The sequence below is a fragment of the Lissotriton helveticus genome, chromosome 11, assembly GCF_964261635.1.
Source record: "Lissotriton helveticus chromosome 11, aLisHel1.1, whole genome shotgun sequence".
Lineage (NCBI taxonomy): Eukaryota > Metazoa > Chordata > Amphibia > Caudata > Salamandridae > Lissotriton > Lissotriton helveticus.
In genome coordinates, this window is record NC_136072.1 from 1,184,546,973 (window position 1) to 1,184,573,139 (window position 26,167).

Consider the following 26,167-nt stretch of genomic DNA (forward strand, 5'->3'; position numbering starts at 1 on the left):
TTCCCCTGACCTTCAGGCCCTCAACTGGCTCCCTTTTGAGGCCAAAATCCAGTTCAAAATCGCCTGTATGACACATAAGGCATTACATCACAAAACCCTGAGATACCTAGCGGAGAAACTAGTACTATCAGGCGGCAACAGGTCTACCAGGAGCTCTAACAACCTTCTACTGAAACCACCACTTTTCTCCAAGAAAAAACATACAATCGTACCTTCTCAGGAATGGCACCCAGGATGTGGAACGCTTTACCCCCATGAACGAGACTTAATCCAACTGCGGCCTTTTTAAAAAAAGAAGTGAAATCGATTCTCATGTCCAAATTCACTTGAACTTGTCTTACACACTACGGCAGCTATGTGCTAATCTCTAATTATTCCCAGTACTGTACTCACATAGTCCACTGTATTTATATGTATATGTGTGTATTTGCCATTACCTATATTTGATCTGTAAAGCGCTCTGGTATCCCCAAGGGTCTTGTTCGCGCTATACAAAACCGCCAAAATAAAATAAACGAAAAATAACGCTAAGAAAGAGGTTGTTGATGATGTATACTTTGAGGAAAGCGTTTAGGTCTCACTAGCAGTGACCCTTTCACCCTGATGGGGCCTTTATCAGCAGTTATTGGCCTCATTTGATTATACTGTACTTCTTCTGCATTGAACCCCGTCATTTGGACTGCTGGGAGGGAACATACCATGGAGAAATGGGGAATAACCGCGGAAGTCGGTGCTGAATTACCAGTTCGCTGGTGGTGAGTCATTTCTCAGGGCCCCTCAATAACACAATTCAAGATATTGGGTAGTAGTGCCCACCGGAGCTGCGAATGCCCCTGGTACCGATAACGCGGGGTGCATGGGGGAGGGGTGGAGGGGCGGGGCCTCACAGAAGAGACCCAGCTATGCTTCTCCCGCGCGCTGCTTTTCAGTACCAAAAAGAGATGCATAAAGGGGAACTTGCAAGAAAACCTTTGCTCTGATGAGTGTGGAAAATGTCTCACTCTGTGGTGAAAAGCATTGCACAGACAGCAGACATGTACGTGAAGGGCCAAACACAGGGACTTCGGTCCACTCCACAGGCAAAAAAGAACTTTGCACATGTTTGTAAATAATACTGTTGTCCACATCATCAATAAAGGTCTATTTCCAGACCGAAGGGTCGCTGCTGAAAAGTGTTTGTCTTGAAAAACACTTAGGTAAATGAAAGAACACAGCGTACAGCAGTGAAGACGAAAGGTTTGATCTGTGGTGCGGATTTGCGACCCGGGGGGGGGGGGGGGGGCTCTTTTCTAAGGACTTTGCCTCTAATTGCAGGCACGTCTTTCCGACCAGGCGCTCTCAGGGGTATTTTCAGAGCGTTCACAACGCCTTTCACTGAGGCCCCGTGACCTTGAAGGGGTCAGTGTTAACCTTCGGGAGTTCAGCACCGCGGACAGCTCCAGAGCTGCCTGACGCTACACTTGGCTCTGATGGGAGTTTGTCCAATCACAGGGGAGTTGGGTACCTGCCGCCAGCGGGGTACAGGGGGCGCTTTCTTCTACTTCCACAAGATTGTAGTTCGGAAAAATCATACCAGTTCTGTTGAAATAAGTTCGCTTTTGACCTGATTTCACTGATTTGTGGGCAGGTTTGTCTTTAGCCTCCCGGTGTCCCTGAGCCTCTTGTTTAGAACTGGAATAATGAAAAATAATAATAATACATTCAAATAATGCTTTGTGACAAATATAATACTATATATTAGGATGAAGAAAAACTTAAATTATTCCTTCCTTTGAGTATTACTCACATGATCAATCCAATATCCTTTTGAAATCATAGTCCAAGAGCGGTTCAAACAAAAGTCATAAAAAGCACTTTAAAAAAAAAACTTTTTATATAAACGTGCTTTTTTTGCACTTCTTCATGTATACATTTATACAATTCTTTTTATATACAATACATTGTATTTTTCTAAAAACTAACCAACTATTTAAACATAATCAAAACAACTACCTGTTATTCCCTATTACCCTATTAGTAAGTGAGGATGCTTTCCATTTCTTAAACCAAGAGCATTCCTTTCAACGAGGATCACCAGAAAGTGCTACGAGGTGTACTATTCCGACCTCACAGTTTTTTCAGGACTTTCAAACGTATTCATGTAACTCTTTCAATTCACAGAAGTGTCCTCCAGTCATACAGTCGACGCGTTTCAACCCCACAGGTAACGGGCTTCATCAGAACTAGGGCGTTTGAGGAAAAATGGGTTTTCAACAAAAATCCCCACTTTGTTGTGGATTTCTAGAGCTCCTCGGCTGTTCTACATCCGCATGTAGTGTCTATGAGGTACATTCTACGCGGGAAAAGGTGATTCGCCGAGTGGTCGTTTAAATAAAGGCAACTGTTTTTAAATTGGTCTCCGATCTCTAATCTTTAGTCGGGCAGTTTGTGTCTTCATGCACCGCCATTACTTCCCGGGTCTGCATCAGAAGTGGACGGGCCAGGTGAGGCTCAGGGGCGCGACCCCTGCTTTTCCCCACCTCTAAAGGGGGCAGTGGACACACAAACTGACATGTTTCTGGCTGTCCACTCACTCTGCCGAATTCGAAATGACTCTATAGGTCTTTCATGGGGTAATGTGTTGCACCCACGCAGAAAGCTCATATTCCAGTTAGAATCCAACACATCTCTTTAACAATATTTTCTGTTTTATATTCAAACCAACAGCATTTCATCGATACGTCATTTTAAACAATTTGAACATATGAAAGGCATTTCTTAGATTTCCTTTGTATCACTTGTTTGTGTCTTTCAACAACTGCAATACACTTCCCTTGATTCATGGTTAAAAAAAGCAGAGGTAAATATACAAGCGTAGATTTACTCGTGTATATTTACAACTACACTGAGGTATAAACCGACACATTTTTGCTGTTCACAATTTCCGAATGTAGACTTACTCCTAAGTGTACACTACCATTTCTCCACCCTTGGTGGAGCCTCTTACAAGAGGATGTTGTGGTATATAAATAAATAATACCGGATCTATTTTTGAATGAATGAATGACAGATAGCTCAATAAATAAGAGTCAAAATTCGAGGTAGTAGGAGTTTTGCAGGTTTAATACAGCATAAGGACAGGAACAGGACAACCTGCATAGGAATAGGATGACAGGGCCCAGCAGCTGCTGGGGCTCGATCTGGGATGAGCGCGCTGACTTTTAATAACAATACATGAGCATATATACATAACGCAAACACATAGCATTACATTGCAGTAGGCGTAGCAGTGGGTGGAACAGAAGGCGTGACGCGTAGCAGTCGCGAAAGATAAGAGTAAAAAGAAGGTGTAACTCAGACATGTGATGCAAACGTAACAGAATATGTCATGAATGGGCGGAAACATAGGAGGGGGCTACCTAAGGAGCCGGGACCTCTAACCTGGTGGTGCGCGCAAACTGGTAATGACGTGTTACGAGGAGAAGCTGGGGGCTATGAACTCTGTGCTAGGAGCAGAGACTAAAGTCTGGAGGGTCGGAGCGACATGTACCTAAACCCTATCTAGTATCTGATGTTTAGGGAACATGTTGATATAAACTAGAAGTCATGAGGGGAAAAGCTAATTGACTCTAAGACTGGAGCATGCATTTATTCTACATATAGTGCGTGATGAAGAATATTAAATGACCATTAAATACAGTATTTCTCTTAATATGGAGCCGAATAGGCTAGACAATGACGGAAACTATTGATGCAGTTCAGTAGTTTAGGAATGCAGAGAAGGAGGACTGAACTGATAACTGAAATCATAACATAGTCTTGGCAGACTCAGAGGCAGAGCCAAGCTGCACCGGGCACTGCGAGGCAGGAAGTAAGTGAAAGGTCGAGGATACAGGTGGGGGCTGTATCGCTCCTCAGCGAGGCTTCAGGAGACAGGAGCTGAATCTGATGTCCGGGCCCTGTTGAGGCCTAGAAACGGGGACTTTATAATGAAATAACGTGCACACTGAGAAACGTGGCAACATAACTTTACATAGGCCTGATACTCATATTACTCATGGGGACTGGGAAATGACATACCAGAGGTGGACACAACTATAATTGCGTCTTGAATCGGACATAGGGAATAACATATGCATATTGATCATGCACACATAACATATGATGGATGACACGTAGGGACACAGAACATGGCAAATTTTACTTTTCCACATTCCCTCCTTGTCACTACGTTTCCATCAGGAAACATCAATATTCATGATACCATCTATCATTTCATACAGTACCATTTGTTCATCTCGAATTGTCTTGGAACGGGATTTAGAACGGGACTTGGGACTAGGAATACAAGAGGTAGCACACATGCCGCAAATCGCAGGGCCACATTGTATACAGAGGCAGCAGCTGAATATGATCGCTACTGCGATACCTAGAAAGGACAGGACTTTCCATCCCCAGGCGGAAATTATATTCCAGAACCAACCGGACCATGTCCAGGTGCCTGGATCTTGGTGTAACAGATGGGCAATTTTATGAAGTCTGGTTATAGCTAAATAAACAGACGGCGCGTTATTTGGAATGAAAATGCAGCAACTAGATCCGATGACTCTACAGGCCCCGCCCCTATCGGCCAGTATGACGTCAAGGACGAGACGATTCTGGAGCACGACAATTCTCATAAAGGATTGTTCTTCGGTTAAGTTACCTAGAGCGGAGGCAGTCTCATCTACTACTGCTTCAAGGGTTCTTGTTAACCTACGGATTAGCTTACTGTTTACAACTGTACCTAAATAAGGGAACACACCTTTATCAATATCAATGAATTGCTCTGCAGCAGTTTCAGTATAATCGACAATCGGTAGGTTTCTCTTGTGTCTAGTATGTACTAGGAAGGAATTCCTATGGTAGTCAGGTGGGGCTAGGAAAACAGGTGGCAGTAGGAAGGCAATGTAACAGGTTCCCTCCCAATCGAGGGGCAGACGAACATATGCGGTTTGACCACAAACAAAATAAGAATGACGTGAAACTTTAAAAATAGATTTCCCACTGTCACTATACTTGATAATAGTAGTACAATCACTATGTCCTACGTGTACAGAACCATTATTTTGGACACATAATTCGCCTTTGACTGGTAATACTGAAATAGCAGGTGAGTCTGGAGTAGTATCAGACTGAACATTCAGGACCATGAAATTCGAAGAATAGTTACCTAAATTATACACTTCATTTTCTAGATCTAAACCTGTTCTGTGGGGGAGACCTTGCTTGTCTGGGAAACATGTACTGTTAAGAAAAGACATATCTGTTGAGGATGACGTTAACGTGGACCATGCTCCACACGAACCATTATGTGAAAAAGGATAAGGAAAAAGTGGCAGAACTCCCTTTGACGTCTGGAAAGGGGGCAGTCGACCACACACCCAACAATTAGTGGCATTGCTGGTTTGATGTGAATAATGCAACATGCGGATAAATGTATTGTTACGCATAGCGAGGCGGTATGAAGATTCGTGAGGAGGCAGATCACTAAACGTGTGCTCTACTGTAACATTAGAAGGCTTATTTACATGAGGAACTGGGAAACACAGGAAAAATGCGTAACTAGTGCAGGAAATCATTATGCTGATGAATAATATGAAACTTAGAAAAACGATACATCGGTTTGAGTTTTGACTAACTCTCTCACTATGGGGGTCTATTTTATACATGTCAGAAACAGTCTAACCGTTTCACCTAGGGGAGGACTTAGACAATCAAACTGACTGACTTATTTTACTAGACCGGAGTTTTTGCTTATACTCCTGCTGCTGAGTTTTCTCTAACAGGGGAGGGGTTGTGTCAATGTCATTTGCGGGACAGTCCTTAGGAACAATGTTTTGACAAGTCTTGATATCCTGGGAAATGTTCTTGGAGACCGGCTTTAATCCGTAGAATTTCTTGACGTGCGAAAGGTGCACCCAGCCGCGTCGTCCTTCCAATTTCACAGCTGTACGGGTGGTGAGGAGGACCTGACGGGGCTCCTTCCAACGTGGCTCCAGCGGACTTGATCTGTCAAAGTTCCGGACGAGCACCATCGAACCTGGAACGATCTCATGCGGTGCCACCTCGGTATTGTCTGGAAATGCGGCGGCAACCTGTGAACGACATGAGTTGAGGGCAGACATCAAGGAAGCTAGGTAATCTGTCAGCATATTACATGAAACATCAGTAATACTTCGGGGTCTAGGAGTACCCCACATGTTAGGGGGGCGGCCGAATACGACCTCATACGGGGACAGACCTGATCTGGAATGTGCGACCATGCGCATATAAAACAAAGCAACTGGCAGAGCTACTAACCAGTCCACACCCTTATCTTTACATATTTTGGCGATTCGGATTTTCAGAGTCTGATTATGTCTCTCGACTAGACCGGCTGCTTCAGGATGGCGTACACAATGAAACTTCCACTGGTACCCCAACAACAGGGAAACGTGCTTCATCAACTCAGATGAGAATGGCTGACCGTTATCAGAATATACGACTCTAGGGAGTCCATATCGAGGGAAGAATTCACGAACCAACTGCTTGGCAGTGGTCGCGGCTGTGTAATCTGGGACTGGATATGCTTCTGTCCATCTGGACAAAGCGCATACAACTACAAGGACATACTTGAAACCTCGACATCGCTCCATCTGAATATAATCCATCTGGAGGACCTCAAAAGGGTGGTCAGGAGGCTGGAATCCCCCTTGTTCCACCGGGACACTTTTACCTGGATTAAACTGACAACATATCATACAGGTACGGACTTTCTGCTTGGCTGCAGCTCGTAAATGCTTGTTGAACCAAATGTTCTGGATACTGTCTAACATTGCTTTTTCTCCTAAATATGCTGGACTATGTGCGGTATTAATGATGACTTGAACCATAGAGTCGGGGAGAAACCATGTGGCTCTACCCTTTGTTAACCATCCTTGATCTGTCTGGACCCCTCCTTGTTCAGACCATTTCTTGATTTCATCGGGAGTAGCATGTAACTGGATATCTATGACATCCTGGGTGGGGTCCTTAACTGTCATACATGTAGTCAGATCTGGAGTATGTGTCATGTTAACTGGACTGTCTAGAGTCTGTGCTGTAAGCTTGGCTGTGCGATCTGCTAGATCATTACCTTGGGAAATAATGTCAGTAACTTTCGTATGTGCTTTGCATTTCATGATAGCGATAGATGTCGGTAAGTGTATGGCATCTAACAGAGCTTGAATAAGGAGACCATGCTGAATCTTGGTTCCATGAGAAGTCATGAAACCTCTCTCCTGCCAGAGCACTCCAAAGTCGTGTACAACTCCAAATGCGTAACGTGAATCTGTGTAAACATTAACTTTCAGGTTCTTGGCGTGTATACAGGCTTGTGTCAGAGCAACTAGCTCTGCTGCTTGAGCGGACAGGGTATCAATACGGTGTGTCTCAATAACTTCGGTGTCAGTAGTCACTGCATACGCGGCTACTAGTTCTCCTGTACTAGTCCTCATACATGAACCATCCACATAAAGTGTCAGGTCAGGGTCTGGTAACGGAATATCTGTCAGATCTTGTCTTGGCTTTGTCGTAATGTTAACTACTTCCACGCAATCATGTGTGGCTGGATTTGAAGTAACTGATGGTAACAGTGTAGCAGGATTCAGGATGTTGCAGCGTCTAATTTCTATGTGTGGCTGAAACAGTGTCAATTCATAACCTGTTAAACGTGCAATTGTCAAGTGCTGTGTTTGTGTTCGATTTAAAAGAACTTCCACGGAGTGTGGGACTTGTACTGTCAAGGTATGTCCTAAGACTATGGAATCACTTTGTCTGATAGCTAGTGCTGTGGCTGCAACTGACTTGAGGCACGCAGGCAGAGCCTGGGCTACAGGATCTAATGTGCTCGAAAAATAAGCACAGGGCTTGTATTGTCCTGCTTGATCTTGTGTGAGAACAGATAATGCTGTACCTTCGCGTTCAGTAACGAAAAGTGTAAAAGGCTTACTGTAGTTCGGTGTCGCTAGAACTGGAGCTTGGCATAGGGCTTTCTTTAACTCATTGAAACTAAGTGTATGTTCAGATGTCCAAGGGAGGACAGTCGATACGGCTGCCTCCTGTGTCGTTAACTGTATCAGTGGCTTGGCTAGGAATGCATACTGAGGAATCCATTGTCTGCAATAAGAAGTAAGGCCAATAAAGGCACGTACCTCCTTCTGGGTTCTGGGCTGGGGAAGACTCGCTATTAACTGGATACGGTCTGGTGTCAACTGCCTACCCCTCTTGGACAGCAAGTGTCCTAAGTAGACCACTTGCTGGACACAGAATTGAAGCTTAGAAGGGGACACCTTGTGCCCCATCTCGGCTAGGAAATACAAGACTGTAAGGGATGCCCGCTCGCAAGCACGTTCAGAACGGGCTGTGATCAGGAGATCATCGACATACTGGAGCAGGGCAGTGTCAGTTGGCATGTGAATGTTGTCTAGTTGTCTCTTGAGTGCTTGACTGTAAATACTAGGACTTTCTGTGAAACCTTGAGGAGCGCGTGTAAACATATAGCTCCTTCCATTTAAACAGAATCCGAAAAGAAACTGGCTGTCTGGATGAATGGGAACACTAAAAAATGCGTTCTTGAGGTCTATGACAGTGAAGAACGTGGCTTCGGAATCAATAGCAGTTAACAGGGAAGAGATATCTGGGACAACTGGGTACTGCGGAATAATACATTTATTAAGTTCTCGTAAGTCAATCACTAATCGATATACTGGGGGTGCATTAGGATCAGTACGTTTCATGACTGGAATGATCGGAGAATTACATACGTTGGAGTCAGTTTCTACAACTACTCCTTGAGCCATGAGCTCGTCAATAATTTTGGATAAGGCTGCTACAGCCTCGGGTGGCAATCTGTACTGTCTGATTCGTGGTAACACTACACCTGGTTTGAGAGTCACACGATGGGGTGTGATTTGCATGTAACCTACATCAGTTGGACCTTGCGCCCATAAATGCTGCGGAACTTTAGACAGTCTGGGATCAAAATCTCGTAATACATAGTGACCCTTAAAGTCACGTAGGAACAGACGTATTCCCTCCGGGGAACAACATATAACTGCACCTAACTCTTTCAGTGTTTTAATGCCTAATAGATTTTCTGGACATGACTTAGTAAGTAACAGATCAGTAGTACGGGACAATGGACCTACTTCTAGAGTGACTGGCTTTGAAATCTCATTAACGATAGGCTTTCCTGAAAATCCAAGGGAAACATTTCTTGAGCCTGAGAGCGGAGCCCCTGGAACTTCGGCATGACTAATTGTGGTCCTACTTGCCCCTGTATCAATCAAAAACTTTCTGTCTTTCCCTAATACTTGACTGTGAACATAGGGACCTTCTTGATCTACAGGTATCTCGATGAGAGGCAAGCCTACCTCCCTCTCTAGGCTGTTTCATGAATATGGCTGGTACTCTGGATACTCAGACTGTGCATACTGGTACATCTGCGATGTAACATGCTGTGTTGCAGCAATAGGCTGCGGTACTGTAACTGTCTGTGGTGCATTCTGTGGCTGAGGAATCTGTGAAACTTGTTCCTGTCTAGGCGGACGTGGTCTTTCTTTAGTCTTACCAGTAGCTATGTTGTGTTTCAGAACTGCACACTCATTTATAAAATGACCTGGCTGTTTACAATAATTGCAGTTCCCTTTAACGGGAGCTGCAGGATGACTGGCTTGATTCGGACCCCTCTTCTGACTGTCTTGAGGAACAGATTGTGCAACTAGTACTTTCATTTTCGTGTCTTTCATACGTTTTCTCTCGTGTTCTTGCTCTTCTCTGATTCTATTCTGGTGATACTGAAGCATCTGGAGCATCTGGGACGGAGTATTTGCTTGCCAGGTACTTTCGACTTTCAGAACTCGGTTTCTAACTTGTGGGCTTGAATTCTCGACTAATTTGGTAACGCAAAGGTGAGGGTATGACTCACTACTTGTCTTGAGGCCACTGTTGATACTAAAGCACTTTTCAAACCTCGAATAAAAATCACTAATATCTTCATCTTGTTTCTGTTTACAGGCTGAGATTGCATCCCAGTCTTCTTTTCTCGTTGTTAATAATCTGGGTAAAACTTGAATTAATAATTCTGGTAATTCTTTACATTTCTCTCCTAGACCAGTACCTGGTACTCGTATCTTATCTTCAGCTTCTAGGACTGCCCAATCTATCTTTTTCTCTCCCACCTCCCATTCTTTTTCCTTTAGCTTTTCATACACCCCTGCGGGTAGCAGAACCTTTAACATTTTAATGATATCTGGGTAAGTGTATTCTCCCATACGGAGCATGTCTTTTAATTCTCTATGGAACCCTGCTGGATCTTTGTCATGACAGGGAATTAATTTCTTCATTTCGAGGAGTTCCATCTTTGTGATTGGAGTGTATACAAACACTCGCTGCATTTCGCCACCCGCTCCTCTGACTGGGTGGACTTCTCGTAACGGATTCTGTCTCTCCATGTAAAATGGTTTACTTTCTGGGGGTGAGACATGAACAAAATGCGGGTTCAGAAACGTTCTATATTTGTGGCGCTGTTCTAGAATGACACTAATTAAATCGGTACCTAGACCTCTCCATCTATACTGGAGTAACTCGTTCAGGATATCGTGTAACGGGCCTGGATCAGAGTGCTGACCCTCATACAAAGTAATGAGGTGCTGGACCATATACATACCCACCAGTCGCTGCTCGGCTGGGGGCATTTTCAGAAACATTTGTGCCACTATTTCGTCTGGAAAAGTGGTAGAATCAGTAATCCATCGGACTGCTGATCGGGCTATTTCTTGTTCATGCATAGTACTTAACTCACTGTAACCGATTCGTGATTTTAGAATGTGATCGGTAGCTTGGAACACTTGTTCTAGAGAACCTTGTTCTGATGCTGGAGAATGAAAAATAGACTTGTGTTCTAGGCGTAAATGGCGATCTGGAAATCTAGATTTTCCTACATACGCTATTCTGGCGGGATTCTCGTCCTCTACCTCTTCAGTATCAGAGTTACTTTCTTTCTCGCTTACTTGTGCTGCTTTACGTTGTTCGTGTATCTTTATTATTTCTCTACGGATTTTCTTGTACATACTCTCCATAGCACCGACGGTCTTGTGCTTACCCTCGGCTATATTATCACTCCACCTTGTCAGGGTTCTCATTTCAGCTGGATCTTTAGACGGGTAATCTTGTTCTCTTATTAGACAATTGATCAGAAACTTTAATAACATGAGCTGGATCTCGGCTTTCCTTTGAGACATGGCCTCGCTAATGCTTTCTGGATCATCCCCTGTACGGATGAAACGATATATTCTGTCTAGATCTTCTTTCATATTCGGTAAGGTGACTAGATACTCGGCTACCTTTCTTACACGGAATGAATATAAAACCATATTATCCTCGCCTGGGACTGGATCATAGCCGCATTCGGCAAGGGATTTTCTTATTTCTGCTATAGTCTGATGTCTGGGCGTACGCTGTGACGCTTGTGCATGTAATTCGGCTGTCGTTAAACGATTACGTGGCGGCGGGGTTTGAGGAGGACCTCCTCCTGCGGCCCCTAAACTAGAGTCTAGGTCTACTGAGGCTCTTCGTCCTGGCAGAGTGGGAAATGGAAATGCAGGCTGGACTTGTATGGCGGGCTGGACCGGGGGTACCGTAACAGGTACTCCGGTGTCTGGAGGAGCGGGAAGTGCCTGATTTACAGGGACTGGCGGAGCGCGAACAGGATTTGCATATTCTGGGACTGTGTCGTCCAAATAGGACGAAAAAAAAATATCAGCTGCGGTCTGTTTGTGACGTAGCTTGGTCGGAACTAATGGTGGCGGGAAATTACTGGATGCCTCTGGGGTCGCTTTTGGCAAGCCCTCGGCAAGGAGAGGATACATACCCCTAATAAGGGCATGCCTCTGTCTGTCTGACTGTTCGGCTTTGACTTGTTCACCTATCTCGATTAGTTCTTTTTCTTGGGCTCGTTCTAAGGATTCTCTACTTAATTCTGACTTTCTGATTTCTTTTTCGGTTCTTTTATGAGATTCTTTACGCCATAACTCGATGGCATCTTTCTGTGACTGTCTGGCTTTCTTTTTCCATAATGCTTCTTCTACTCGCATGATGCACTCGGCATCCCATGTACCCGATACGGGCCATCTATACTTTTCTTCTAACTGTTTGGTATACTCTACCCATAAATCTAGATACAATATGGCGCTTATGCCATGCTTCTGATACATAAAGTGACCTGGACTGTCCCTCGGCGGAACAGGAACTGCTTCTTCTAACAAACCCTTTCTAGTTTTTAGCTGACGTAATCTCGAAAAGAGAGACATTGTAAACTTGAATCGGAACACAATACAATACACGAGGAACAATAACAACTGGGAAAACAATTCAGGCATACCACGACATTGGAAATACATTGAACAACATCATAACATAACAGTTCGGACAGAATATTACCTGGAATACTGAGAACAGAATACAAGAATTTCTCGAGAACGGAACAGACTAGAGTTACTGGATGCACTGCTGAAACAGTACGGAACATACCGGTCCCATAAAGGGACGCATCAAGACCCGTATCCACCTAGGTGAACACTTCGTTTGTGAGTCTGTGTACCACCAACCCACGGACCAGAGTCAATTTAGATTGACCCTGTCTAGATACTACCCCAGTAATGGTACTCACCGGGCAGCAAGAACGGAAAGCTTCGGACTGGACTGGACTGCTACGACGACGGACGACGAACTTCGGACTTCAGTTACGGGTGGGCCTCCGGATACCTCGGACCTTGGACTCTTGGCTTGGGCTCTGGTCGGGACTCGCCGCGTTCCTCCACCGTCTCGTTTGGATGCTGGACCGCCTCCTCCGTCTCCTCCGTGGGCCTGAGGGATACTTGAAGCAGAAATATCTGCTGGTGCACAGAAGAGTTCCGTCACGACTGCAGAGGGTCAGGGGGTCGGCGTGGCTTCACCGACGCGTGGGGAAAGGGCAAGTCCCTATTCGGGCGCCATTATGTGGTAAATAAATAAATAATACCGGATCTATTTTTGAATGAATGAATGACAGATAGCTCAATAAATAAGAGTCAAAATTCGAGGTAGTAGGAGTTTTGCAGGTTTAATACAGCATAAGGACAGGAACAGGACAACCTGCATAGGAATAGGATGACAGGGCCCAGCAGCTGCTGGGGCTCGATCTGGGATGAGCGCGCTGACTTTTAATAACAATACATGAGCATATATACATAACGCAAACACATAGCATTACATTGCAGTAGGCGTAGCAGTGGGTGGAACAGAAGGCGTGACGCGTAGCAGTCGCGAAAGATAAGAGTAAAAAGAAGGTGTAACTCAGACATGTGATGCAAACGTAACAGAATATGTCATGAATGGGCGGAAACATAGGAGGGGGCTACCTAAGGAGCCGGGACCTCTAACCTGGTGGTGCGCGCAAACTGGTAATGACGTGTTACGAGGAGAAGCTGGGGGCTATGAACTCTGTGCTAGGAGCAGAGACTAAAGTCTGGAGGGTCGGAGCGACATGTACCTAAACCCTATCTAGTATCTGATGTTTAGGGAACATGTTGATATAAACTAGAAGTCATGAGGGGAAAAGCTAATTGACTCTAAGACTGGAGCATGCATTTATTCTACATATAGTGCGTGATGAAGAATATTAAATGACCATTAAATACAGTATTTCTCTTAATATGGAGCCGAATAGGCTAGACAATGACGGAAACTATTGATGCAGTTCAGTAGTTTAGGAATGCAGAGAAGGAGGACTGAACTGATAACTGAAATCATAACATAGTCTTGGCAGACTCAGAGGCAGAGCCAAGCTGCACCGGGCACTGCGAGGCAGGAAGTAAGTGAAAGGTCGAGGATACAGGTGGGGGCTGTATCGCTCCTCAGCGAGGCTTCAGGAGACAGGAGCTGAATCTGATGTCCGGGCCCTGTTGAGGCCTAGAAACGGGGACTTTATAATGAAATAACGTGCACACTGAGAAACGTGGCAACATAACTTTACATAGGCCTGATACTCATATTACTCATGGGGACTGGGAAATGACATACCAGAGGTGGACACAACTATAATTGCGTCTTGAATCGGACATAGGGAATAACATATGCATATTGATCATGCACACATAACATATGATGGATGACACGTAGGGACACAGAACATGGCAAATTTTACTTTTCCACAATGTACGAGTGTAAAGTTATTACTCGTAACTATTTAAATGTAGCCACTGTAGCGGAGTGTTTGCTATTGGAAAATTAAAGGAAAATCTAATGTTTATTATTATTAAAAATATAAATAATTAAATGTAGCCAGTGTGACGGAGTATTTGCTATCGGATAATTTAAGGAAAATCTAAAGTTTATTATTCTTTAAAAAATATATATTTTAATGTAGCCAGTGTGGCGGAGTGTTTGCTATCGGATAATTTAGGGAAAATCTAAAGTTTATTATTCTTTTTAAAAAAACTATATTTTAATATCAATGATAAATGCAAAATATTTAAAGTTATTTATTAGAAACCTGCAACCTAAAATTAATAAATGAAATAAAATGTTACAGCACATTAACTCATTAAGTTAAATGTGTATTAAATAATTAACTCATTTACATATATTTATTCCATTTAAAATTAATATTTCTTAATGAATCATTTTTTAGAATAGTTCCACCTGCAGTTACATTTCTTTTACCGTGGCAGAGATTTTCACACAGAAAAGACAGGGATGGCGAGGGTGGAGGTCTCTGCCACTAGGTTAGTGAATCGCATTTTGTAGTAAGTGAGTAGAAATAATACAATATTACTTCACATGAAATGAAATGAAATGAAAAAAGAAACTTGATTGAGCGCACTGCGGCCAAGCGGCTTCCTGGCGCTAGAACTAGACCTGACTCTGCGGCGGATCCTAGGGAACTAGCAGGGGAATGCCTGGGAGAACAAAAACGTTTTCAGGGCCTTACGAAAGTGAGTATAGTTGGGGATAGAGCGGATAAAGAGAGGAAGACTATTCCAGAATTGGGGAGCAAGGACCGAAAAGCGAGTGCCCCCCGTTCTGGATTTACGGAAACGGGGGACTTGAAGAAGAGAGAAAGAAGAAGAACGAAGAGTGCGAGTCGGAGTGTAGGGAGTGATCATAGAAACAATGAAAAGAGGGGCGGAGTGAGTGAAAGCCCGATAGGCCAAACAGGCCAATTTAAAGAAAGATCTAAGGTGCACCGGGAGCCAATGGAGAGACTTGAGTGCCGGCGTGATATGGGAGGATTTGGGAAGACGGAGGATAAGGCGGGCTGCCTGATTTTGGATGGCCTGTAGGCGTCGGATTTCGTAAGCAGGTATGCCTACGTACAGGCCATTCCCATAGTCAAGGCGGGAGGTGATAAGGGCCATGACTATGGATTTTAGGGCGTCAGTGGAAAAGTACCGGGAGATCTTCCGGATGAGACGAAGGGATAGGAAACAGGGAGATACGACGGAGCTAACTTGGGCATGCATGGTAAGTTCATGACTGACCTTGATGCCCAAGGTCCGAACAACAGAAACCGGTGAGGGAGGGGGACCAAAGGAAGGGGGCCAATGAATCGGGGACCAAGGGTTGGAGGGGCCACCCGTGAGGACAAGCTCCGTCTTGTCAGGATTGAGCTTCAAATGATTGAAGCTCATCCATTCAGAGATAAAAACTAAGGTGGAGCAAAGATTGGGAAGAGAGTCCGTGGGAGTAGAAAGGTCGAAGACGAGCTGGATGTCATCCGCATAATTGTACACGGAAGCCCCCAGCTCGTGGAGGGAAAGAATAAGAGGGTGAATATAAAGATTAAAGAGGAGAGGAGACAGAGAGGAACCTTGGGGAACCCCGCAGGAAACTGAGAGCGGGGGAGCGGAGAAAACCGAAAGATGGACCGCTTGGGACCTGCCGAGAAGGAAGGACGCTAGCCAGGAATGAGCCGTGCCCCTAATGCCCGCCGCGCTGACACGGTCGAGGAGGATGGCATGGTCGACCATGTCAAACGCAGCGGACAAGTCGAGGAGGACCAGGGCTTGGGGAAGATTGATGTCAGCTTTCCCCTTGAGTTCGTCCAGGACCGCGATGATCACTGTCTCCGTGGAGTGTCCTGGTTGGAAGCCCGCCTGATGGGGGGCCAGGAGGCAGTTCTCCTCGACATAAGAGGACAGGCAAGATGTGACATGGCTTTCAAGGATCTTCCCCAAGTAGGGGAGAAGGGAGATGGGCCTGAAATTAGAGGGGAGAGAGGGATCGAGACTGGGTTTCTTAAGAATAGGTAGAACCATAGCGGTTTTAAATGAAGTAGGGACAGAACCCAAAGCCAGGGAGCCATACTACCAGTTTATTAATATTGCTCTAAATCTCAAATTATATGTGGCTGTCAAGAATTCATTTTTATGCATTTCCTTAATACATTCTCCTCCATCCTCATGGAAATGGCAGCTAGTGTTAGATAACAAAGTCATCCAGCTGGATTCACCTAGCAACAAGCAGAGATACAGTTAATGATGCCTCCTAGCAACCAGAATAAACACTGGAGCCAACATCTGTTTCCCTGAGGAAAGAAGAATGATTGTTGAGTTAATGTCGTTGTTGAAACTTCTCCAGGTCTAGGTACAGACAGCTTCAGCTGTTTGAGAGACCTAATATCGTCAATTGTTTAAAAACTGCAGTAAGAGGTACTGAGGGGACGCGGGCTTTGGGTCAGCCCCCTCAGCCATCACTTTCGTGTGTTTTAGTGGTTCCCATTGGTTGGATGGATGGGGTGTCCATCAAGCCCATGGCATTTCATGGTGGGTACATTGTACTATTTGTGTTTCAGTTGGGTTCGTTGATGGGCTATTAATGAGTCCTTTTATTTCACTGAAGAAGTGACGTGCAGTTCGGCTTCTAATCTAGAGCCAGAGTTTGTTCTTTGATGAGTTTAATCTGCTGAAACAATGACCATTAAATTGCTGGCTTTTGGCTTTTTGTTTAGAAGTGTTTGTTGTTTGGGTGACTTAGCTTGTCGTAAAGACACAGAGCTGTTCTCTAATCGGCCTTGCACGTTCATATGTTGTACTTTTCTGTCAAAAGAATATGTTTTTGGATTCACGGCTTTTATCCTTCACAAAGTTGTGCAGACACATAAGCTGTCTTAAGGATGCAATGAATGTAATGCCTATTTCAAAAGTATCTGTGTGCACTATGCTGTAGGGTGCAGTGCATCCCTTTTAAGTGCACAGTTTACAACACAAACTCCATGTTCTGAATCCCTTTCATAGCAGTCTTCTTTGAGGGTACACATTAATACTGATGATGACGTCGCTTCAGCCATACTATAAGCTCTGTCAGTGTCGAAGCTCAAGATATTAATTAATTATGGGATTTTCTTCCTGTGCCTGAAGGGGGAAAGAAACTCAAAGTTACCCAACTATTGCCTAACACTTTAACTAACAAAATGCGACAACTATTGGCTTTGCCAGTGTTTGTTTCCTGTGCTCAACTGCAAGTGTGGTGAGGTTCACTAACGCCCCTTGTGGTGGAGAGTGGAATAGCTTACAAATAAATATCCTGGGTACACAAGGTTTCTTGGTATGCTGCATGCACCGCCCTTTCTTCTATAAGGTCATCTTTAGTAGGGCCAGTGCTTGGTTTGGGCTTATTTCTAACCCTGGGCGTAGTTCGCAAAGTAGCTGTACACGTAGCTACACAGAGTGCACTTCGCACTACGCGGGCTACGGGTAGCGCTACGCGAACTGCGTAGTGCGCGGTTCGCGATGATTGCACAGTGCCGGATGCTTGTCCGCACTGTGCAATCATTGAAAACAGCATCTTGCACAGTGCGAGCTGTCGTTTTCTGCGGCTCAAGTAGATTTTTACTCGAGCGGCAGCTTTCTCAACACGGACTGGTAGTTTCTCATCGCAAGCGGTCGCGAGCGGTCGCGAGCATACGCGACCACTCGCAATGAGAAACCTGACCTCCCCACAATGAGAATCTCGCCGGGAGGTTTATTTTCCACACTCGCAATCACCAACTTGATGTTGCTGATCGCGAACAAGGAAAAAATCTTGCCGGGGTGTCATTTTGCGCGCTCCCGGTCGCCGACTTGACATTGAGGACCACGAGCAAGCAAAAAATTACTGCTACGCGTGTTCACACTGTGCTATGTGCAATTCGCGTAGTGCATAGTAGTGCAAACTTTGCAAACTACGTGAGCGTAGCATAGTAGTCCGCCCAGGGTTACTTATTTCACACACAGGTTCGCTCCTATTGTTTGATCCCAATGAGTTGCATTTGTTGAGGTGCTGTTTGTGTCCTACTCTCCTTGCATTAAATACTCACTTTCCCCTCCTCTCTTCCTCAGATTCGCGATGGTAACCCCTGGCACCCGGCCGCGCCGCAGAAACCCTTCAATGGCACCCCGTTTTTAGAGGAAAAAGCACCGGCATTGAAACCAGATGTCCCTTGGCTCGGACATGCAAGGCCACACTGCACCTTACTGGTAAGTGCGCTCTTCGATGAGCTAGATTAATGCAAGTTGTTGCCCCTCTGGTGTCTGCGCCACGCGGTAGACACTTCTGGGTGCCCTTCTGGAGTGCGTTGATGGATGTCACTTGCATGGGGTCTTGGTTACGTGGGTCAGGCTCAAAGATGTACTTCCAACATGGCTGCTCAGCCTGAGCATGAGATATGGTGGAGGAGTGTGAGGCTTGTAGTTGTATTGTGGAGGGGTGTGAGAATTGATGCAACTGCTTATGTTCTTGCAAAGTTGACATGGGAAACATAATGGATTGAATCTTTCGATACAGTTCTGCCCAGAGTGTTAAATAAACGATAAGAGTACCAACTGTTATATTGATATACAAAGAACTAGAAAAGTTACTACGTTTTGATGCGCAGAAAAAGTGCCTATCTATCAAAAGGATTGGCGAAGGAAATTAATGCCTTCAATCAACGCGACGTATAAAGCGCATAGTGGCATGAGTAGACGCAAACTGAAAGAAAAATGCTGACTACAGATGAAATATCAGGAAGCAATGAATATCTTGTGTAAAACATTTGAAGTAGATGTGTTTGTTATTGATTGCACTTATCTAAGTTTGTGAATTTGTAAGTGTTTTTTGTTGCTTTGGTCTTACAGAAGGGCTCTCAAGTCCCTGGTGAAGCATAATAAAGGCAAAATGCATTCGGCTTTTTATAAGAAATACCGTATACTCATATAAAGAACAATGTATTTTGAATGGGAATAAAATGATGCATGAATATAAACAGATACTTTTTCTTGTAGACCTGCTGGGTCTATTTTTTTTTCAAGATAAACTGCATGAGAAGTTCTACATAGCTTGGCTTCATGGAAAAAATTACTTACCATTAGGTATTAACATTTTCGGATGTATGACGTTACAACGCATACTTTTACAATGCCTACCTTTACATCGCAAGTTTTACAACGCATAATGCTTTTGGGCGCTGGATAGTGAATAGTTTAATTTACTATTCCAACTCCAGTACCCGTGCATAGTAGGGAAGGTGTTGGATAGTACATTAAACCTATTCCCTATCCTAGAGCGCCCCAAGCGCTATGCGTTGTAATAGTTTGCGTTGTAAAAGTTTCGTTGTAATGGTAGTTCGTTGTAAAAGTTTCGTTGTAAAGGTTGTTCACCTAACATTTTCATGACCTTTACAATAATACCTGCTTAAGAATTTACTGTTTATAGTTTTGTTTACTTATAATGGTGGAAGTGATGGTAACATAAGTGGCCATTGCTGAAGTGGTGCAGGTTGGTGTCATGGGATGGATGCATTGTTTGTCAGAGTAAGGGCAATGAAATTAATGGTAGTGGTCAACGTAATAGGGTAGAAGTAACCGCAACTCAAGCTAGTGTAGAGCACAGAGCCATTGAATGGGGAACGACAATGGGTTGCAGGTTCAGTGGTTTAAAGCTTAGACAGGCCAGATCCATTCATAGTTAAGAGTGAGGTAGCAGACTGAAATTTGCTCATGTAGTTGGGTTGAGTAGAGTCAACAGAAAACAGATTGTGTGGGGGGGCGGGTTTCCTTGTGCTCACTTGGCTTCGGACAGATAAGGAGAGACCCAGATGAACGCAGGTCTCGCGATCCCCAAACTGGGTGCGGTGGTGACCAAAACTTTGAGGTCAGCTGTGGAGGTGTCTAAGGAAAATGAGGATGGTAGAGGTGCACTGCTTATCGCTAGAGCTGTGACTTGCTAGCAGAGTGAGACTGGAACCAATAGCTTGGAAGCCTCAATCTTACATCTCTTCCATTGGTACTCTGGCAGTCTTTGAGCCTTGGCCACCTTGCATTACAGCAAGGCTCACTTACAGTGCATATGCTAGCCTTTAATTTTTGGTGTGCTTGCAATGTTAAACCATGTAGTCTGTGTGTCTTGACTTGCTCGCGGTGTTAGTCCTCTAGCCTTTGAGTCGTGATTTGCTTGGTTGCCTTCTATTGTTATTTTTATGTTTTCTCTTCTTTTGTGGCATTGTTACTCCAGTGGTCTGAGAGTCTTGCTAAGCTTGCAGTCTCATCCTTGTAGTTTCGTGTCTTGGTTCGCTCGCAGTGATACCTCTGGCGCCTTTGAATTTGTTTCAGTTGCATTATTACTCTAGTACTCCTCACGTATTGGCTCACTAACCTTTTTTCGCGAATATTCTTTGAGCCATGACTGGCTAGCACTGTTGTTTTAGCAAGGTTTGAAATTGGCTTGCTTGCAGTCTCTAAGCCTTGACTTGCTAGCAATCTTTTTCAGGCACTATGTAAGGGTTGTCTTGTTTGCTATCTTTCCCTGTCAGCCTTTAAGTCTTGGTTTGTTTTCTTTTTCAAAGCAGTTTCTTGGCACATTTGCAGTATTTTCCAGGCAGTCTTTAAGTATTAGCTTCATAATAATCTTTATCACACAGGTGTTAACTCTTTGCTTGCTTGCAGACTTTCCAGGCATTCTTCAAGTCTTGGCTCACTTGCTCTCTTCCCAGGTAATCTTTAAGTCTTGGCTTGCTTGCACTCTTTTCCAGGCAGTCTTTAAGTTTTAGCTTCATCATAATCTTTATCATGCAGGTTTTAACTCTTGGCTTGCTTGCAGACTTTCCAGGCATTATTTAAGTCTTGGCTCACTTGCCCCCTTCCCAGGTAATCTTTAAGTCTTGGCTCGCTTGCCCTCTTCCCAGGTAGTCTTTAAGTCTTGGCTTGCTTGCAGTCTTTAAATTGAGCCTTTAAGTCTAGCCTTGCTCACAGTCTTCAAATGCAGTCTTTATGTCTTGGCCTTCTTATAGTCTTTCCCAGGCAATCTCAAGTCTTTCCTGTCTTGCAGTCTATCTAGGGAGTCCGTGGGCCATATATTGCTTGCATTCTTTCCCTGGGAGACTGAGCCTTGCTGGCTTGCAGTCGTCCTAGGATGTTTTTCAGTCTTGTCTCACTTGCAGTCATTCCCAGGCAGTCTTGGCTTATTTGCAGTTTTCCAATGCACTGCTTAAGCCCTAGCTTGCTTGCAGTATTTCCCAGGCATGCTTTAAGCTTTGGGTTGCTTGCAGTCGGTCCCTAGTAGCCTTTGAGACTTGCGTCTTTACAGTCTTCCCAAGCAGTTTTTAGGACTTGGCTTCTTTGCAGACTTGCTCAGGCAGTCTTTAATTCTTGGCTTGCTTGCAGTCCTTCTCGTGCACCCTTTAAGTCTTGGCTGTCTTGCAGTCATTGCCAGGCAGTTTTTAAGTCGACTTGCTTGCAGTCTTTCCCAGGCAGTTTCTAAGTCTTGGCTCTCTTGCAGTCTTTCCCAGGCAGTTTCTAAGTCTTGGCTCTCTTGCAGTCTTTCCCAGGCAGTTTCTAAGTCTTAGCTCTCTTGCAGTAATTCCCAGGCAGTTTTTAAGTCGACTTGCTTGAAGTCTTTCCCAGGCAGTGTCTGAGTCTTGGCTCACTTGCGGTCTTTCCATCGTAGTCTTTGATCCTTGTTAACTTGCAGTCTTTCTGGTTCCGTCTTTAAGTCTTGGCTCGCTTGTAGTCCTTCTGAGGCAGTCCTTCCGCTATTGCAAGCTTGCAGTCTTTCCCTGCCAGTCTTTAATTATTGGCATGCTGTTGTCCTTGTGTGTTAATAAGGTTGTCCTTCCCAGGCAGTTTTTAAGTCTTGGCTCGCTTGCAGTCCCTCTGAGGCAGTCCTTCCCTTATTGCAAGCTTGTAGTCTTTCCCAGGCAGTCTTTAATCATTAACATGCTGCTGTCCTTCCCAGGCAGTTTTTGAGTCTTGCCTCGCTTGTAGTCTTTCCCAAGCAGTCTTTAAGTCTTGTTTAGGTTGCACGATTTCTATAGTAGCCTTTGAGCTTGTTCACTTGCAGTGTCCTGGCTGTTTACAGGCTGCTTTTTGTGGACATTGTTTATATATTAGCCCCCTTTGATATATTTTCCAGGCTGTCTTTAATGTTTGGCTTGCTTGTAGTTCTTCACAGGCAGTTTTAAGTCTTGTTTCATTTGTAGTCTTTTCCAGGCAGTGTTTAAGTATAGGCTTGCCAGCAGCCCTTCTCATGCAAACTTTAAGTCTTCACTTGCTTGCATTATTACCCATATAGCCTTTGTGCCATGCTCGCTGGCAGTCTTTTCATGTGTTTTTCACGTCTCGGCTCTCTCACAGTCTTTCCAAGGCTGCTTTTAATTCTTGGCTCGCTTGCAGTTTTTCTTCTGCCGTTTGTAAGTCTTGCCCCGCTTGCAGTCTTGCCTTTAATTATTGGCTTGCTTTCAGTCATTCCCAGGCAGTCCTTACGCTATGGCATGCTTGCAGTCTTTCTCAGGCAGTCTTTAAGTCTTGACCGGCTTGTATTGCTTTCCCAGCCTGTCTTTGAGTCTTGGCTCACTTGCATCCTTTTACAGGCAGTATTTAATTGTTGGCTCACTTGCAGCCTTTCTCAGGCAGTCTTTAAGTCTTGGCTCGCTTGCATCCTTTTACAGGCAGTAATTAATTTTTGGCTCACTTGCAGTCTTTCTCAGGCAGTCTTTAAGTCTTCGCTCGTTTACAGTCTCTTACAGGCAGTATTTAAGTCTCGGCTCACTTGTAATCTTTCCCAGACTGTCTTTAGGTCTTGGATCGCTTGCATCCTTTTAAAGGCAGTATTTAATTGTTGGCTCACTTGCAGTCTTTACCATCCTGTTTTTATGTCTTGGCTCACCTACAGTCTCTTACAGGCAGTATTTGAGTCTTGGCTCACTTGTAATCTCTCCCGGGCAATCTCTTTCTTGGCTCACTTGCAGTCTTTCCCAGGCAGACACTATGCTATGGCATGGTCGTAGTCTTTCTCAGACAGTCTTTAAGTCTTGGCTGGCTTGTATTCTTTCCCCAGCCTGTCTTTAATTCCTTAAATCTTGGCTCGCTTTCATCCTTTTACAGGCAGTATTTAATTGTTGGCTCACTTGCAGTCTTTCCCAGACTGTCTTTACGTCTTGGCTCACTTACAGTCTCTTACAGGCAGTATTTAAGTCTCTGCTCACTTGTAATCTTTCCCTGGCAATCTCTGTCTTGGCTCACTTGCAGTCTTTCTCAGACTGTCTTTACGTCTTGGCTCACTTACAGTCTCTTACAGGCAGTATTTAAGTCTCGGCTCACTTGTAATCTTTCCCTGGCAATCTGTGTCTTGGCTCACTTGCAGTCTTTACCAGGCAGACATTATGCTATGGCATGCTGACAGTCTTTCTCAGGCTGTCTTCAAGTCTTGGCTTGCGTGTATTCTTTCCCCAGACTGTCTTTACGTCTTGGCTCACTTACAGTCTCTTACAGGCAGTATTTAAGTCTTGGCTCACTTGTAATCCTTCCCAGACTGTCTTTAGGTCTTGGCTCGCTTGCATCCTTTTACAGGCAATATTTAATTGTTGGCTCACTTTCAGTCTTTCCTAGACTGTCTTTAAGTCTTGGCTCACTTACAGTCTCTTACAGGCAGTATTTAAGTCGTGGCTCACTTGTATCTTTCCCTGGCAATCTCTTTCTTGGCTCGCTTGCAGTCTTTCCCTGGTATCCCTTAGCCGTGGCTCACTCGCGTAGTACCACTACTAGGTAGCTTGCAAAGGGCACTTCGCAGCATGAATATAGGATTAGATTCTGTCCTGGAGATTGTCTCTTGCTAATAGAAGTGCCCACCCCACCCCCTTTCTCTCTGCTGTTGTTAATGCATCAGCCAGTGCAGGCCACTCACATTAAAAAGAAATTCAATATTGATCTGGCTTGTAAGGCATTAATTTGCTGAACAGTTGGGGGTAGTGCAAGCTCCCCTTAAAGGGGCAGCGCCTGGGATAGACCAGTAGTGGTGAATGAGAGAGAGTATCTTTGCTTCATGGTCTCCCCTCATCACTTGGGGGGCTGCCTTCCTCTTGGGGGCACTCAGTGGTCTTGCACTGCTGCAGGCTTGCTTCACAGGGTGATATTCACACGGGGGATCTAGGGATTGGGCCAACCAGGTGCGTACTGCTGCCACTCTACCATGTAACTCACACTGAAGTACACCTGATATTGTCACAACAATCAGGCTAACCGCTAGTTTATAGCCAAAAACTGTTTTGTACGTTGATGAACGTGTGTGTGATGGACCTACTCAGAAGGGAGAAATCCTTCTTTAGGACGAGAACCCTCACTCACGCGAGAGTGACATGTTTCATCAGTGGGCCCCCTCCTCACACTCGGACCGTGAAGTCCATGATGTGGGATAAAACTCCCCTAGTCCGGAGTAAGAGCTGAGGTGTTTTGATGAGCGATGGAATGAGGTCAGTGAGGGACAGAGTGCAAGTGAATATACAGTGTGGTGACTTTAAAACTACCCCCAGAGGGACAAAATAACTGTATTCCTTGGGTCCACTGGGATAGATCTAAAAAGAGGACTGGGTTGAAAACCATATATACGCCTCTCAATGGTCAACACGTTTCTGCCCTTGAGCGGTCCCCAGAAGGGGTTCCAGGACATTCATCAGGACCCAAAATATTAGTCACTCTGTTTGCAGGGTTATAAATGCAAAATATACTGGCCAGCCAGAGATCAAGGTGGCCACAACGATGAGGGCCTATGTGTGTTGAGGATCCACCATCGTTCTAGGAAATCAAAAAAGAAAAAAAGGAATTAGATCAACATTGCAAGTCATCTATATACACATCACTTATAGGATTTCAAGTGTGCATTTCCAAACATTATACGCTAATGACCATGCCAGGTCTTTCCTGGACTGGATTTTTTTTACAAATGTTGTGTAGAATGTACACTGTTCTTAGTGGATTCTTTTGAATACTCTGCGGTGTATTTTTCCTGAGAGTTTCAGGGTTTGCAAACAGTGTGGTATAGAATGAACTCTCTCCATAAAGTAAACACTGTTTATAGTACTTTGTTCTCTTCTGATATCAACGTTATTTCTTAATGTGGGTTCAGTGCGTGTCAGGGGTTTGATATATAAAAAAGCTGTCCCTAGTAAGGCATTTGTTTTGGGAAATGGCATTCCGTATTTTGGCTTTTTCTGATCAGTTATATACAGATTGATCACCGTACTCAAAGAGGGTTTCCCACATATGTGTGGCCGAGTGTTAGTATGGACTATGCTACATATAAAGGCTTAGCAATGTATACAGCAATATGTGGGAAAACTATGTTTGGATGACATCATCAGTGATGTCATCAATGATGTCATTTGACATGTCATCAATTATGTCATAATTGATATCATAGAACATGTCATGAGTGATATCATATGTGAGGTCATAAGCAGTGCACGGCGGAGACAAAAGTTGTAGTTAGTATTACTAACTATAACTGCTGAATATCTGTGTTTTTTTTTCATTTAAAACATTAATGTTATCACTAAGAAATTCATCTAACTATAAAGTTACTTTAAGCTTTGGTTTTTTCAGTGAATGTTAAAGGTTTTTTGTAAATGAAAATAGATAATTTTATTACACCTACCTTTAAGGTCACTTTAACCTTTGTTTTTTTCAGTTAATTTCTGGGGTTGTTTGTTAAAGTAAATTAATTATTTTTGTAAGTTTTTGTATGATAGAATGACTGTATGATATGTGTTGCGTTCAGACATTATTTTAGTAAAATAATATTTTTTTATTGTAACAAAACAGGATATGGTTCATAGTTTGCAAAATCTTTGTAAAATGTG

The 26,167-nt window shown here is 44.1% G+C and overlaps 1 protein-coding gene across 1 annotated transcript in view; it reads left to right on the plus strand.

Annotated features, from left to right (window-relative positions):
• The window catches only part of RIMBP2 (RIMS binding protein 2), a 1,305,415-nt gene that overhangs the window by 344,297 nt on the left and 934,951 nt on the right, over positions 1 to 26,167 (plus strand). Inside the window, exon 3 of the mRNA XM_078668014.1 lies at positions 18,399 to 18,536. Coding sequence (XP_078524140.1) covers positions 18,399 to 18,536 — 138 coding nt within the window. The remainder of the gene's footprint in view (positions 1 to 18,398; positions 18,537 to 26,167) is intronic.